Source organism: Tachyglossus aculeatus, chromosome 2 (genome assembly GCF_015852505.1).
Source record: "Tachyglossus aculeatus isolate mTacAcu1 chromosome 2, mTacAcu1.pri, whole genome shotgun sequence".
Lineage (NCBI taxonomy): Eukaryota > Metazoa > Chordata > Mammalia > Monotremata > Tachyglossidae > Tachyglossus > Tachyglossus aculeatus.
Genome location: NC_052067.1, coordinates 63,538,321 through 63,552,348, shown reverse-complemented (window position 1 = coordinate 63,552,348; position 14,028 = coordinate 63,538,321). Strand labels below are relative to the sequence as shown.

The 14,028-nt window shown below is 43.0% G+C and overlaps 1 protein-coding gene across 5 annotated transcripts in view; it reads left to right on the top strand.

The window, feature by feature from the left end:
* ARID1B (AT-rich interaction domain 1B) overlaps positions 1-14,028 on the top strand; it is a 541,437-nt gene that overhangs the window by 140,929 nt on the left and 386,480 nt on the right. For all 5 annotated transcript variants that reach the window (XM_038762779.1, XM_038762785.1, XM_038762806.1 and 2 more), the window contains exon 3: positions 2,548-2,697. In XM_038762779.1, the coding sequence (XP_038618707.1) occupies positions 2,548-2,697 (150 nt within the window). The remainder of the gene's footprint in view (positions 1-2,547; positions 2,698-14,028) is intronic.

The following is a 14,028-nucleotide window of genomic DNA, read 5'->3' as shown; positions in this document are numbered from 1 at the left end:
CCTGGAAGAAAATTAAAGATTAGGGTGGAGCATTAACTCATACAACCTACAAGTGGACCATCTGGTACATTGCGACAGCATATGCATACTATCCACAGCAAAGCCCGTAAATGCTGGTGATCTGAAAGAGCTATCATTTTTGTAAGTACTGGTGGTTAGAGATTTGTGCTTTTCAAGTTTGTGTTTCCATTGCCCCTCTGATTATTTGTCCCCAGGCAGGTCACTCAAAAATGGCAGAATTGAATCTGGATACAGGGCACACCCCATTCTATGGTCACCTGTGATTTCCCCCCAGTTTTGGTACATATGAGCTCATCCCTCTAGACTGTGAGTTCTCTGTAGGCAGGGAATGTGTCTTTATTATTATATTATACTACCCCAAGTGCGTCGTCCAATGCTTTGCACAAAGTAAGCACTCAATAAATATGATTTGAATGAATGAAAGTACATCGTTTCAGATCCATTAGCCAGATCAAGTCAGGTTGGCAGTAGGGGAAAGATGTGACACTGGGCAGGGCCATGACTGAAGGTGAAGCTTGCCATTCCTGGAGCCTGTGCCCAAGGCTTATGATTAGTTCAGTGTCCTCTTGCTTAACTCAAGTTCTCAAACCCCTTAAAGAGACCACGCTGCATGAGCTCTAAAGAGATATGTCTTATATTCATACCAGAAATTTATTCATATATATTAATGACCGTGTCCCCCTCTTTCAAATTGAACTTCTTAATGGAAAATTCCAACAGGTACATCATTTCTACGTTCTAAAGTAGTACTTTAGAAGTTTCTTCCAAAGTAGTACTTCCATATTGTGCATAAGTTTGTATACACCAAAAAGTCAACATATTAAAGCTTAATTCCCAGGGGAATTGCTAGTTGTGTTGTCTGAGCTTTACAGTCTTTTTAACACCGGTAAAAGTGTTATTCTAACTGCTTCAAATCAAACTGTAAAGGTGGTTGTGAAATATAGTATTAGATATCAAATCAAAACATATGGGTGTTGAACGGGAAGGATATGTGTTACATTGGTGTTCAGTTCTCTCGCATGCGAAGTTTTATTTTATGGAAATGCTTTGGCATGGCTCATACTAAGGACATACATTCATTATGAGATATCAAGCTGTAAAGTAAATAAAAGCAGAGAATTCAACAGTGCTGTTGAGATGGTTTGCAGTATGAATTTGTCTGTTCTGCTAATGCAATAAAGATTTCTGTGAACCACTGGGACCAAATTATTTTGACTGGCTTGGCAGCCACCGCTTATAAATACATTTCTCTAGGTAGGGTCAGAGAAGATGTAAACTTTGCTTTTCCATATTTCCTCCTTTTCACTGAGCCAGTTGTCTTGAATCATTGTGTTAATCATTGTGGAACCTGTTTCTTAATGCAAAGCACATGCTCGACCTGATTGTTGACTAATGAAGTATTGATCTCATAGTGGGTACTTCTACATGCATATCCCCCAGATTTTTTAAGTATTTTGTTGTAAATGAGTTGGTTCCTGCCATGAACTTTTATGCCTGATGAATTATTTTTCAGAAGTACTTCCTGTGGGGGAACTGGGGAAGGGGGCAGATTGTTACTTTAGAAAATATAATCAGTGTATTAAACCTGTAGTGTAACCTATATATGTCACCTGTGAACCACGAGTGCAGCCCTAAACCTACCTGTTATTGTTTGAGGTTTTACAAAACTACGTTCCCTGAAATAAAAATCAGGTTAGTCAGCTTTGTCGAATGGCATTTTTCTTTCCATCTTGTGTTAGAATGGTTTTATTCCACTGGTCTACTTTGATCTTTCACCAGTGATGTTTCTGTATAGATTAGCTTCTTGCTCAGAAGGGAGTAGAGAGCCTTTGGTAAAAAATATTTTTTTTACCGTCAGCTGAATGAAGTTGTGTCTTTTGTTAAGAATTTATCAATAGAGTCAATTTTTTTCCTAAAATCCCACATTATGAAAAAGTAGTGGCTTAATGTCCTGTGCTCAGTTTTGTAGGCTTGCATCTTTTGCAAATGCATCACAATGTATTGGGCAAATAGGCATAGTCAGAAGAATGTTCCTTAATTCAACCATCACATTCAATCTAAAATGTGAAGTGAAAGCATGTTCTTGGAGAACCAACTGTTAATTTTTCCATGCCATATCGTTGAATCTTATGGTGTAATTAATGCTTTATTTATCCCTGCCATATTACTATTGTCAAGAAACCTCAGGATTGTTGGTCTGTATGAATATGTGTCTGTGGAGTCTGACAACATATTCCTAATGGAGGGGATTGAGGTTTTAGAGAAAAGTGATAAGCAAAGAACTCTCTTCTGTTGACACTGTGGTCTGGTTCTGTACTCTAGACTGTAAGCCCATTATGGGCAGGGAATGTGTCTTCTAATTCTGTTGTATTGTACGTTTCCAGGTGCTTAGAACAGTCCTCTTGCACATAGTAAGCACCCAATAAGTATCATTGTTTGGCTGGGGTTTTTTTTTTTTGTTTGTTTTTTTGTTCAGAATCCCTCGTGTTTGACCAGTATGTCTGCTTTACTTGATTCCTCTCACAGATGCCGCCCCAGTATGGTCAGCAAGGAGTAAGTGGCTACTGCCAACAGGGTCAGCAACCATATTACAACCAACAGCCACAGGCTCAGCACTTGCCACCCCAGGCTCAGTACTTGCCATCACAGCCTCAGCAGAGATACCAAACCCAGCAGGTAAGCCTAGTCGCACATGTCATAGCATCATACCTTGACTGATGAAAACTGTCCCATTGATTGGAAGAAGGATGCATTAGAGACAGCTGTAGGGTCAGTTCCTCCTTAAATTAACATCTTCACCTCATACACTTGTGAGATTAGACTGGAAAATTTGAGTAAGGTGAATTTTATTTATTTATTTATTTTTTGTTCTGTGTTGAAATGAAGAACACAAAGGCTGGGGTTCTTTGGCTTCTAAAAACCACTACAACAACTGAAACCAAGTTAGATGGTGGTTGTAGTTGTGGTATTCTTCTTCATAACCATTATACTTTTATTTCGCATATTACTCTAATTCCAGGGAGAACTCATTTTCACTTGGCTTCCCAATGTCCATGGAAAGTAAATAGATGGGAAGTATTACTGAGGACAGAGGGTGTTTATGCCTTATTGAAGGTCACATAAATCATTGGCAGAGTTGGAAATACCCTTCAGATTTTAGGTCAATTATCTATCCATTAAAATATGCTCGAGTGGGCAAGGAAACTAATGTGAACTTACCCTGCTCTTGTAATTTTTTTTGCCTCTGTTGACTCTTAAACAAAATGCTTAGATGGCTATGCTGTATGTACATTAAAATGACTCTGCCATGGTGCAAAAAACTCACTAGCTAGGGTGTATATACCAAATTCTTCTAAATGTTTTTTGAGCTTGCTAAATTCACTTGACATTGAGGTCTCTGCTTGTGGCCCCCACTAATTCCAATTCCTAGAGGATAAGAGCTGAAAAAGAATAATTCCGAATTTACCATATTTCGTTGGTATCTCTTTTCACACCTCTTGTTCACACCTCAGCGCTTTAGCATCTACAAGTGGCTAAATTCCTGGCTAATGAGTTTGAAAAATGAGTTTGCCTTTCTGGAAATATGGAGGGTGGGACAAGACTGTAGGGCAAAAATGTTCTTATTCTACTTGTGAGTGGATTCACTGTGGGATTTGGCCTGGCTGAAGGATCTCAATCAGTCATGAGGTCTGCAAAACAAAGAAAGGAAAACTGGGGAGATTCTGTTGCTTTTGAAGCAGCATGGCTCAGTGGAAAAAACCCAGGCTTTGGAATCAGAGGTCATGGCTTCAAAGCCTGGCTCCACCACTTGTCAGCTGGGTGACTTTGGGCAAGTCACTTAACTTCTCTGGGCCTCAGTTACCTCATCTGTAAAATGGGGATTAAGACTACATGGGACAACCTGATCACCTTTTAACCTCCCCAGCGCTTGGAACAGTGCTTTGCACATAGTAAGTGCTTAATAAATGCCATTATAATTATTATTATTATTTTCTACTACTGGAGCCCTCAGAATGGGTATTTGGTCAAGTGAAATTATCAGGTAAAGGGGTAGAGGATCTAATTTTTGTAACCACTACCATAAAGGCCCCCGTTTGTTCTTCTCAACTAATTCCTCTCTCTTCAAATAGCCTTTTGTTCACTGAACTCGTACTGATTCTTACTTAGCTGGCTGTGAGTATTGACTGAAAAGTCTGTTCCGTAGATTTGAGTGTCTCCGACCGTGGTGAAGTACAGAAAAGAGCACACCTATAGATAATTGTTCCTTGGCTACAAACTCCTATTCCAGCCAGCCATCTTGTATCCACTTCTCACCCCTGGTCTTAGGTGTCTTCAGTGGGTCAAGCATGAGCTATGGCTGGCTCAGTGCAGTCCATCAAAACCACCGGAAAAGTATAGGGAAATAAGGGATCTTATGCATTTTGGTGTCTCATATTATTGTCAATTAGTCTCTGAAGAGACACAGAACTGTTCAGTAGCATTTGACATCTAAGCAGTCAATCAGTCAATGATATTTATTCTTTCATTCATTCAATCATATTTATTGAGCACTTACTGTGTGCAGAGCACTGTACTAAGTGCTTGGGAAGTACAAATCGGCAACATTTAGAGATGGTCCCTACCCAACAACAGGCTCACAGTCTAGAAGGGGGAGACAGACAAAAAAAAAACCCCAAAACAAGTAGACAGGTGTCAATACCAACAGAATAAATAGAACTATAGCTATGTACACATCGTTAATAAAATAGAGTAATAAGTCTGTACAAATATATACAAGTGCTGTGGGGAGGGGAAGGGAAGGGCAGAGGGGGGCATGGGGAAGAAGATGAAAAGTTGGGGGGGGCTCAGTCTGGGAAGGCCTCTTGGAGGAGGTGAGCTCTCAGTAGGGCTTTGAAGGGAGGAAAAGAGCTAGTTTGGCAGATGTGTGGAGGGAGGACATTCCAGGCCAGAGGTAAGACGTGGGCCAGGGGTCGATGGCGGGACAGGCGAGAACGAGGCACAGTGAGGAGGTTAGCGGCAAAGGAGTGGAGTGTGCGGGCTGGGCTTAGAAAGAGAGAAGGGAGGTGAGGTGGGAGGGAGCGAGGTGATGGAGAGCTTTAAAGCCGAGAGTTTATGATTTATTTATTTATTGAGCATTTGCTGTATGCAGAGTACTGTACTAAGTGCTTGGGAGAATACAGTACAGTACAGTTGGTAGATATGTTCCCTAACCTCACAAGAGCTTACACTGTGGCTAGAGCACGGGCCTGGGAATCAGAAGGACCTAGGTTCTAATCCCAACTCTACCTTCTACCTGCTGTGTGACCTTGGGTAAGTCACTTTACTTTTCTGTGTCTGTTATCTCATCTGTAAAATGGGGTTTAAGACTGAGCCCCCCACGTGGGTCAGGGACTGCATCAAACCTGATTGCCCTGTATCTATCTCAGCACTTAGAACACAGCTTGGCACGTAGTAAGCGCTTAACAAATACCATCATTAATAAATACCCTCATTATTAAGCACTGTACTCCTCACTTTGAATGGGGAATCAATTAGAAAAGATGTCCTAAAAATTGCCAGTCTACTCTAGTGTTCTAAAACAGTCTCAGTAGAGGACTTCAGGTGGTGAGTCTTCTTTCTGAGTTGGAAAAGTCTCCAATACTATAAGGAAACACTGGGCACAATTGCCCCATGTCATGTGTGGGAGTAAAAATAGAAAGTGGTATGGGCGAGGGAGAGTGAGGGCAGGCGTGATAGGGATCTGCCTCCTGGTCTGGCTTCAGAGTAATCAACAGAACCTGGACAAAAAGTCTTATTCATTCAATTAATTGTCGTATTTATTAAACACTGTGTGCAAATCTGTGTACTAAGTGCTTGGGAGAATACAATATAACAGTGGACAGACAGATTCCCTACCCACGATGAGTTTACAGCCTAGAGAACAGTCTTACAGCCTACAAGTCTTAGGGGAAGCCTAAATTCCCATTAGCAGTTCGAGGATGGGTTGCTCACAGCAGATGTAGAGAATACAATATAACAATGGACAGACACATTCCCTACCCACGATGAGTTTACAGCCTAGAGAACAATCTTACAGCCTACAAGTCTTAGGGGAAGCCTAAGTTCCCATTAGCAGTTCGAGGATGGGTTGCTCACAGCAGATGTAGAGAAGCAGGGCCCTGGTGTGCTGCAGTCACTCTCTGACAGACTCAGCAGGAAGTTTTCTCACCTTCAGTTTGTAGGAGCACTTTTGTTGTTATCACACCCACTCTGCCTTCCATGCTGATCACACTATATTATCTGACTCCCAGCATGGGCCTGGGATTCAGAAGGGCCTGGGTTCTAAACCTGGCTCCGCCACTTGTCTGCAGTGTGACCTTGGGCAAGTCACTTCACTTCTCTGTGCATCAGTTCCCTCATCTGTAAAGTGAAGATTAAGACTGTGAGCCCTATGTGAGACAGTGACTGTGTCCAACCCATTTATCTTGTATGTAACCCAGTGCTTAGCACAGTGCCTGGCACATAGAAAGTGTTTAACAAATGTGTAATTTTTAATTATTATTATTATCTTTCTCAAGCTCAAACAGCCTCATGCTCCTTCCCACCACCACCACCATCAAGGCAAGACAGGGCCATCTACCCATTCATACACAAGGAAGATAGAAGCATGAGGTCATGGAACATAAGGATGCTATGAAATGATGAGAATCAGAGTTTCACAGAAAAAAAAAGGATGGGCACCTGTTCCATGTGAACTGACCTGTTGCACGTGAGCCTTCTTCCCACTCCTCTAGGGTAGTTGTGGCACCTACTAGGGTTATGCTCTGACATATGAGATATCCCCCTTACTTACTGAAATAATGCCATCATCAACAATAATACCAATTCAGTGCCTACTATACTAGGTACTTTGGAAACAGACAAATGAAGAAAAGATGCAAACTTTGCCTTCAAGAAGTTTTCAGTCTAGTTCATCACTACACTTTGCTGACCTCCCTGTCTTCAGTCAATCAGTTAATCAATCAATTGTATTTATTGAGCACTTACAAGTCACTCCCCTCTCCAGGCCATACATCTTCACTCCGCTCGGATCATTTTTCTGGAAAAAAAAATTAATCAAAAAATAAAGTTCTGCACACTTCTTTCCACTCCTCAAAAACCTCCATCCATCCATCCATCTCTTCATCAAATGGGAACTCCTTACCATCGGCCCTAAGGCACTCAATCAGCTCTCCCCCTCCTACCATACTTTGCTGATCTACTACAACCCAGCCCTCACACTTCACTCCTCTCATACCAACCTCTTCACTCCACCTTAATGTAGTCTCTCTTTCCGCCAGTTCCTTGCCCATGTCCTCACTCTACCCTGGAGCTCCCTTCCCCTTTATATCTGACAGACCATCACTCTCCCCATCTTCAAAGCCATGCTAAAATGGCACCTCCAGAAAGCCTTCCCTGACTAATCTGATTCCCCTCACCCTATTCATCTTCCCATGTTCATCACTCAAGCACTTGGGTTTGTGTTCTTCAAATACTTTGATACTCGCCCTCTCCCCAGCCACATAGCACTTAGTACATATCCTTATTCTCTGCTCTTCCCCTATCTTTAATTTTAGTGTCTGTCTCCCCAACTAGACTGTAAATTCTCTGAGGGCAGGGAGCCTTGAGCCTTGACCACCACCGCTATTGGATTTACTCTCTTCAAGGGCTTAGTACACTGCTGTACACATAACGAGGGCCCAGTAAATATCACTGATTGTTCTTGGAGGAGGCACATATGCATATGAGAACGTATATTGTTTGGGGATCCCAGATAATAATAATAATAATAATAATGGTATTTTGTTAAATGCTTACTATTTCCAAGCACTGTTCTAAACTCTGGAGTAGATACAAGGTAATCAGGGTGTCCCACGTGGGGCTCACAGTCTTAATCCCCATTTTACAGATGAGGTAACTGATCCACAGAGAAGTTAAGTGACTTGCCAAAGTCACACAGCTGATGTGATGATCAGATTACTGCTCTCAACTCTACTCTCTCTACTCAGCTCGACTCCCTTGCTCCCCTTTCCCTTCGCCGCTCTTGTACCACTAACCCACAGCCCTGGATCACTGCCACTGTCCGCCTCCTTCACTCTTATGCTCGAGCTGCTGAACGCTGCTGGCGAAAGTCTAAACACCAAGCCAACCTTGTTCACTTCAAGTTTATCCTTTTCTGCCTTAACTCTGCCCTCTCCTCTGCCAGACAAAACTATTTCTCCTCCCTTATTGACACCCATGCCCATCGTCCCCATCAGCTCTTCTGTACATTTAACTCCCTTCTCAGGCCCCCTGTTCCTCCCCTTCCTCTTTCCCTCACCCCCAACAATCTGGCCTGCTACTTCACTAGTAAAATTAACTCCATCAGGTCTGAGCTCCCCAAAGTCACTCCTCCCGCTTCTCCAACCCCCTGGCTCTCAACCCTCTCCGCTACTCTCCCATCCTTCCCAGCAGTATCCTCAGATGAGATATCCTCCCTCCTCTCAAGTGCTACTCCGGCCACCTGTGCTTCTAACCCCATTCCCTCTCATCTTATGAAATCTCTCGTTCCATCCCACCTCCCCTCAACTTCCATCTTCAACTGCTCACTCTCCACTGGTTCCTTCCCCTCTGCCTTCAAACATGCCCACGTCTCCCCCATCCTAAAATAAACCCTCTCTTGACCCCACCTCCCCTTCTAGTTATCGCCCTATCTCCCATCTACCATTCCTTTCCAAACTCCTTGAAAGAGTCGTCTACACCCGCTGCCTCGAATTCCTCAACGCCAACTCTCTCCTTAACCCCCTCCAATCTGGCTTCCGTCCCTTACATTCCATCGAAACTCCCCTCTCAAAGGTCACCAATGACCTCCTGCTTGCCAAATCCAACGGCTCCTACTCTATCCTAATCCTCCTCTACTTCTCAGCTGTCCTTGACACTGTGGACCACCCCCTTCCCCTCAACACGCTATCCAACCTTGGCTTCACAGACTCTGTCCTCTCCTGGTTCTCCCCTCATCGCAATGGCCATTCATTCTCAGTCTCTTTTGTGGGCTCCTCCTCCCCCTCCCACCCCCTTACTGTAGGGGTTCCTTAAGGGTCAGTTCTTGTTCCCCTTCTGTTCTCTATCTACACTCACTCCCTTAGTGAACTCATTCGCTCCCACGGCTTCAACTATCATCGCTACGCTGATGACACCCAAATCTACATCTCTGCCCCTGCTCTTTCTCCCTCCCTTCAGGCTCGTGTCTCCTCCTGCCTTCAGGACATCTCCATCTGGATGTCTGCCCGCCATCTAAAACTCAATATGTCCAAGTCTGAACTCCTTATCTTCCCTCCCAAACCCTGCCCTCTCCCTGAGTTTCCCATCACTGTTGATGGCACTGCCATCTTTCCCGTCTCACAAGCCCGCAACCTTGGTGTCATCCTCAACTCCGCTCTCTCGTTCACCCCTCACATCCAATCCGTCACCCAAACCTGCTGGTCTCACTTCCGCAACATCGCCAAGATCCGCCCTTTCCTCTCCATCCAAAACTCTACCCTGCTTGTTCAATCTCTCATCCTATCCTGACTGGATTACTGCATCAGCCTCCTCTCTGATAGTAATAATAATAATAATAATAATGTTGGTATTAAGTGCTTACTATGTGCAAAGCACTGTTCTAAGCGCTGGGTAAACACAGGGAGATGAGGTTGTCCCATGTGGGGCTCACAGTCTTAATCCCCATTTTACAGATGAGGGAACTGAGGCACAGAGAAGTGAAGTGACTTGCCCAAGGTCACACAGCAGATGGGGAGGCGGGATTCGAACCCATGACCTCTGACTCCCAAGCCCACGCTCTTTCCACTGAGCCAAGCTGCTTCTCTGATCTCCCATCACTCCTGTCTCTCCCCACTTCAATCTATACTTCACATTGCTGCCTGGATCATCTTTGTGCAGAAATGCTCTGGGCATGTTACTCCCCTCCTCAAAAATCTCCAGTGGCTACCAATCAACCTACGCATCAGGCAAAAACTCCTCACTCTCAGCTTCAAGGCTCTCCATCACCTCGCCTCCTCCTACCTCACCTCCCTTCTTTTCTTCTACAGCCCAGCCCGCACCCTCCGCTCCTCTGCCACTAACCTCTTCACTGTGCCTCGTTCTTGCCTGTCCCGCCGTCGACCCCCGGCCCACGTCCTCCCCCTGGCCTGGAATGCCCTCCCTCCGCACATCCGCCAAGCTAGCTCTCTTCCTCCCTTCAAAACCCTATTGAGAGGTCACCTCCTCCAGGAGGCCTTCCCAGGCTGAGCCCCCTTTTTCCTCTCCTCCTCCCCTTCCCCCCGCCCTACCTCCTTCCCCTCCCCACAGCACCTGTATATATGTTTGTACAGATTTATTACCCTATTTTACTTGTACATATTTACTATTCTATTTATTTTATTTCGTTAATATGTTTTGTTTTGTTGTCTGTTTCCCCCTTCTAGACTGTGAGCCTGCTGTTGGGTAGGGACCGTCTCTATATGTTACCAACTTGTACTTCTCAAGTGCTTAGTACAGTGCTGTGCACACAGTAAGCGCTCAATAAATACGATTGAATGAATGAATGAAAGTGGTGGAGCCAGGATTAGAACCCACAACCTCTGACTCCCAAGCCTGTGCTCATGCCACTAAGCCATGCTGCTTCTCTTGACCTTTTGACTTTCAATGTGAGGTGACATATTTTCATTTTTAAATTCATTTAATTTACTTCCTAAAATGTTATTCTTAGAAACATAGGTAAATAGGTTTGTTCAAAATGATTTGATGCCGGCTTCTTTTGAACCCATTGTAATGTCAAAGTAACATTGACTTTAAGTAGTCAGTACCCCCAGTCCTCCTTGTCAGTAACTCAGTACCTGCTTGATGATCACATTCATTGAGTCAGTGGGGAAGTGGTCACTTAGAGCCTTGCAGAGGGTCTCACTTGCAGCTTTCTTACTTCCGGCTCTTGCCCAGTCCCAACCAGTGGTAGTCCGGTGCTGTCCAGGGCTGACCCAATTCAAACTGTGACACCGAGCCAAAGGCGGCTCAAGTCTTGAGGTTGTTCCAAGACCTATGGTAGCTCTGCCCACCTGAAATGCTCTGGGGAAAGAGGAAGGCAATTTATAATGTGCACCTCAATTTCAGGGACTCAGAATCTTTTTGAAAAGTACATAGTTGCCACCCTGCCAGGCAACTCCCCAGAGCTGACATCGAGAGTATTTTTTCACTTGCAACCAGCTTTCCTGCCAGGCTCAAGATGGCCAAAGTGTTAAGATGACTCTTTACCATGCCAGTTGGCTCCCTCCTGCTTGCTCAGAGGCTGAGACTTCTAGACTGTGAGTCTGTTTTTGGGTTGGGATCGTTTCTATATGTTACCAACTTGTACTTCCCAAGCGCTTGGTACAGTGCTCTGCACACAATAAGTGCTCAATAAATATGATTGAATGAATGAATGAGATAGGGCAAAACCCTAGAAATGACAGTCTTCCCATTTGTCAGGATCTGACATACTATCAATCAATGGTATTTATGTTCTGCTAACCTTACTGTTAGCAGAACACTGTACTGAGCTGGTGGGAGAGTGCAATAGTTGGTAGATATGTTCCCTCCCCACGAGTTTACAGTTTAGAGGAAGAGCTTGTAGTCTAGAGGGCATATTAGAGATATCCCAAGAGCTACCAATACAGGTGAATAAACATGCTTTCCCTCGGGATATGACCATAGATTCTATATGTTCTTTTTTCTGGATGTTAAGGTGGTTTTTCTGTTTTTTCCAAACTGCACACCTTACTGTTATTTTGGGAGCATTTTAGATGGTAAAAATTGAATAAGAAAATAATAAAACCCAGTTGAGGGCTTGCATGTTATTCTTCATAAGTTATAATGGGCAATATGGAATACATCATGTATATCAATTCTAAAGATTCAAGGCCTTTTGAAGTCTTTCTAGTTACATTTTGTTTCACCTAAAGTAATGTTGAGTAGAAATAAAAGTAGTGGCCACTGAACTTGTGTTAAAGTAAAAGTACACTTTAGGAGGCACAAGCCAAACCACATAATGGAGGTTTAAGTGGCAGGACAATGTCTCACTGAGAAGCTGATTTTGTACTAAATAAATCTGGAGTGACAGTAGTCCAGTATTGATTAGGGTCATTTTGTCACTCAATATCATGTGGCTGCCCCCTTTCTGGTGTGAACATTGCAGTGTGAGAGCACAACTCTTTCCATCAAGGTGTGGTCACTCCTCTCCCTTTGTACAATCTCCTTGTTTAATGGTAAAGGAAGCAGAGGCTGTGGAGAGCTCACAGTATTGGGTCCCAGTGACTTGACTCTGCCTTCTGGGGAAAATATCCTAGTGGAGGCTACACCTAATTTTCATTAATTCTGTTTTATGACTTTGGAAGTAGGGTGGCTTGAGACAGACTAGCAGATAGCAGCTGGGTCTGCTGGATAGTGAAAGCACGATATGATGTCAATAATTTGTTTCAGTGGCATTTGGGGGATGTTGTGTGTAAAAACCATTAAAGTTAGTGCTTTGCCCAAACTATGCTGTCAAATAGTTTCATCGATCATTAGATTCTGCCAGTTGGCACATGCAGTGTTCGTTTTTAACCCTGAAGTTTTTTTTTTAAATTCACTGCATCAGAATATTGTTTTTCCGGCAATGTTAATTATCTTGAAATGGTGTATGCGCCAATAACTGCTTTGTGTATGTAAAGTATTAAACTTTTTAAATCTCCAGCTTAGGAACATCAACTAATTTGTAGTTTAAATTGTTTGTTAAATGTTGTTTTGGGGGTTATTGGGATTTAACCCAGTTCAGTTGTCTAGATTTGCAGAATCTCTGTAGGAGCAAAGACTCCCTTTATGTGGAGGGCCGCTTTCTTTTGAGGATTAAGACTAAGAAGAAAGGCGTTGGATGCCTTTCTTTGTCAAACAGCCCCCCATAGCCAAATCTCTACCATGTGTGAATATTCTGTAGTCATCTGCTGAAGTAGCAAGAAGCGACTCAGAGGGTCTGTACCAGACTTGGGGGAGGCCACGAAACTATTTCCCCTCAGCCTATCTCTGGGATCTCAGGTTCACCGCAACTATAAGTGAAATGAGGGACTTGGTTTACTGAATCTTAGGAAAGGAGATCATTGGTGCTTGGGTAGCTTTTTCTAAAAGCTTCCCTGTTCATTGATGTCCTAGGCCGTTATGTTTGTCACCCCCTGGATATCCAAAGAATAATCCTTATTCTATCCCCCTCCCTCTTCTGCCTCCCTCCTTTCTTCAAGGGAAGAAAAAGGCAAGTCATCAGTGAGGATGACAAGAAGAGCCAGGTGTGTGTTGTTGGGGCTGATGTTTTTTCTACTGTAAGAGTGTATTGCTATTATGGGATGGCAGTCAACAGGAAAATAGGTTCTCGACAACTTTGCAGGAATGTATCTGCTTGGAGACCAAGGGAAGCCTGAACACACTTAATATATAAAGATGTTGTCATTAAGAATGTTACAAGCTGGGAAGGTAAAGTGATATTGTGAATTACATTTAAAAATTGCATTTCTTAATTTTCAGCAATGCACTGACATTCATATCATAGATTTGTCATAGGTCTGTTCTTTTAGAGCTTTAAAATACCTTTCATGAGTTTAGCAAAACATCTTGGGGTCGTATCTTAGTGTATCTTAGAACTCCTATTTAGTAGTGCATATGAACCCATATCAATGTAAAAAATATATCCAAATTTTATTTTTCAAATTAAAAATATTTTTAAATATAGAAGCAAGAAAATTCTTTAGATAATCACTTCAGTGTTGTTTTAATTCAATCGTATTTATTGAGCTCTTGCTGTACAGAGCACTGTACTAAGCAATTGGGAAGTACAAGTTTTTAAAAGTCTTTAAAATGGATATACAACTTCTTAGAATTGTTTGCAACACTTTAAACCAAATAATATTTTATGCCCATAATACTATTAATACTAATGTTTTCATTTAAAAGTTATGGTGTGGGTAAATGATTACA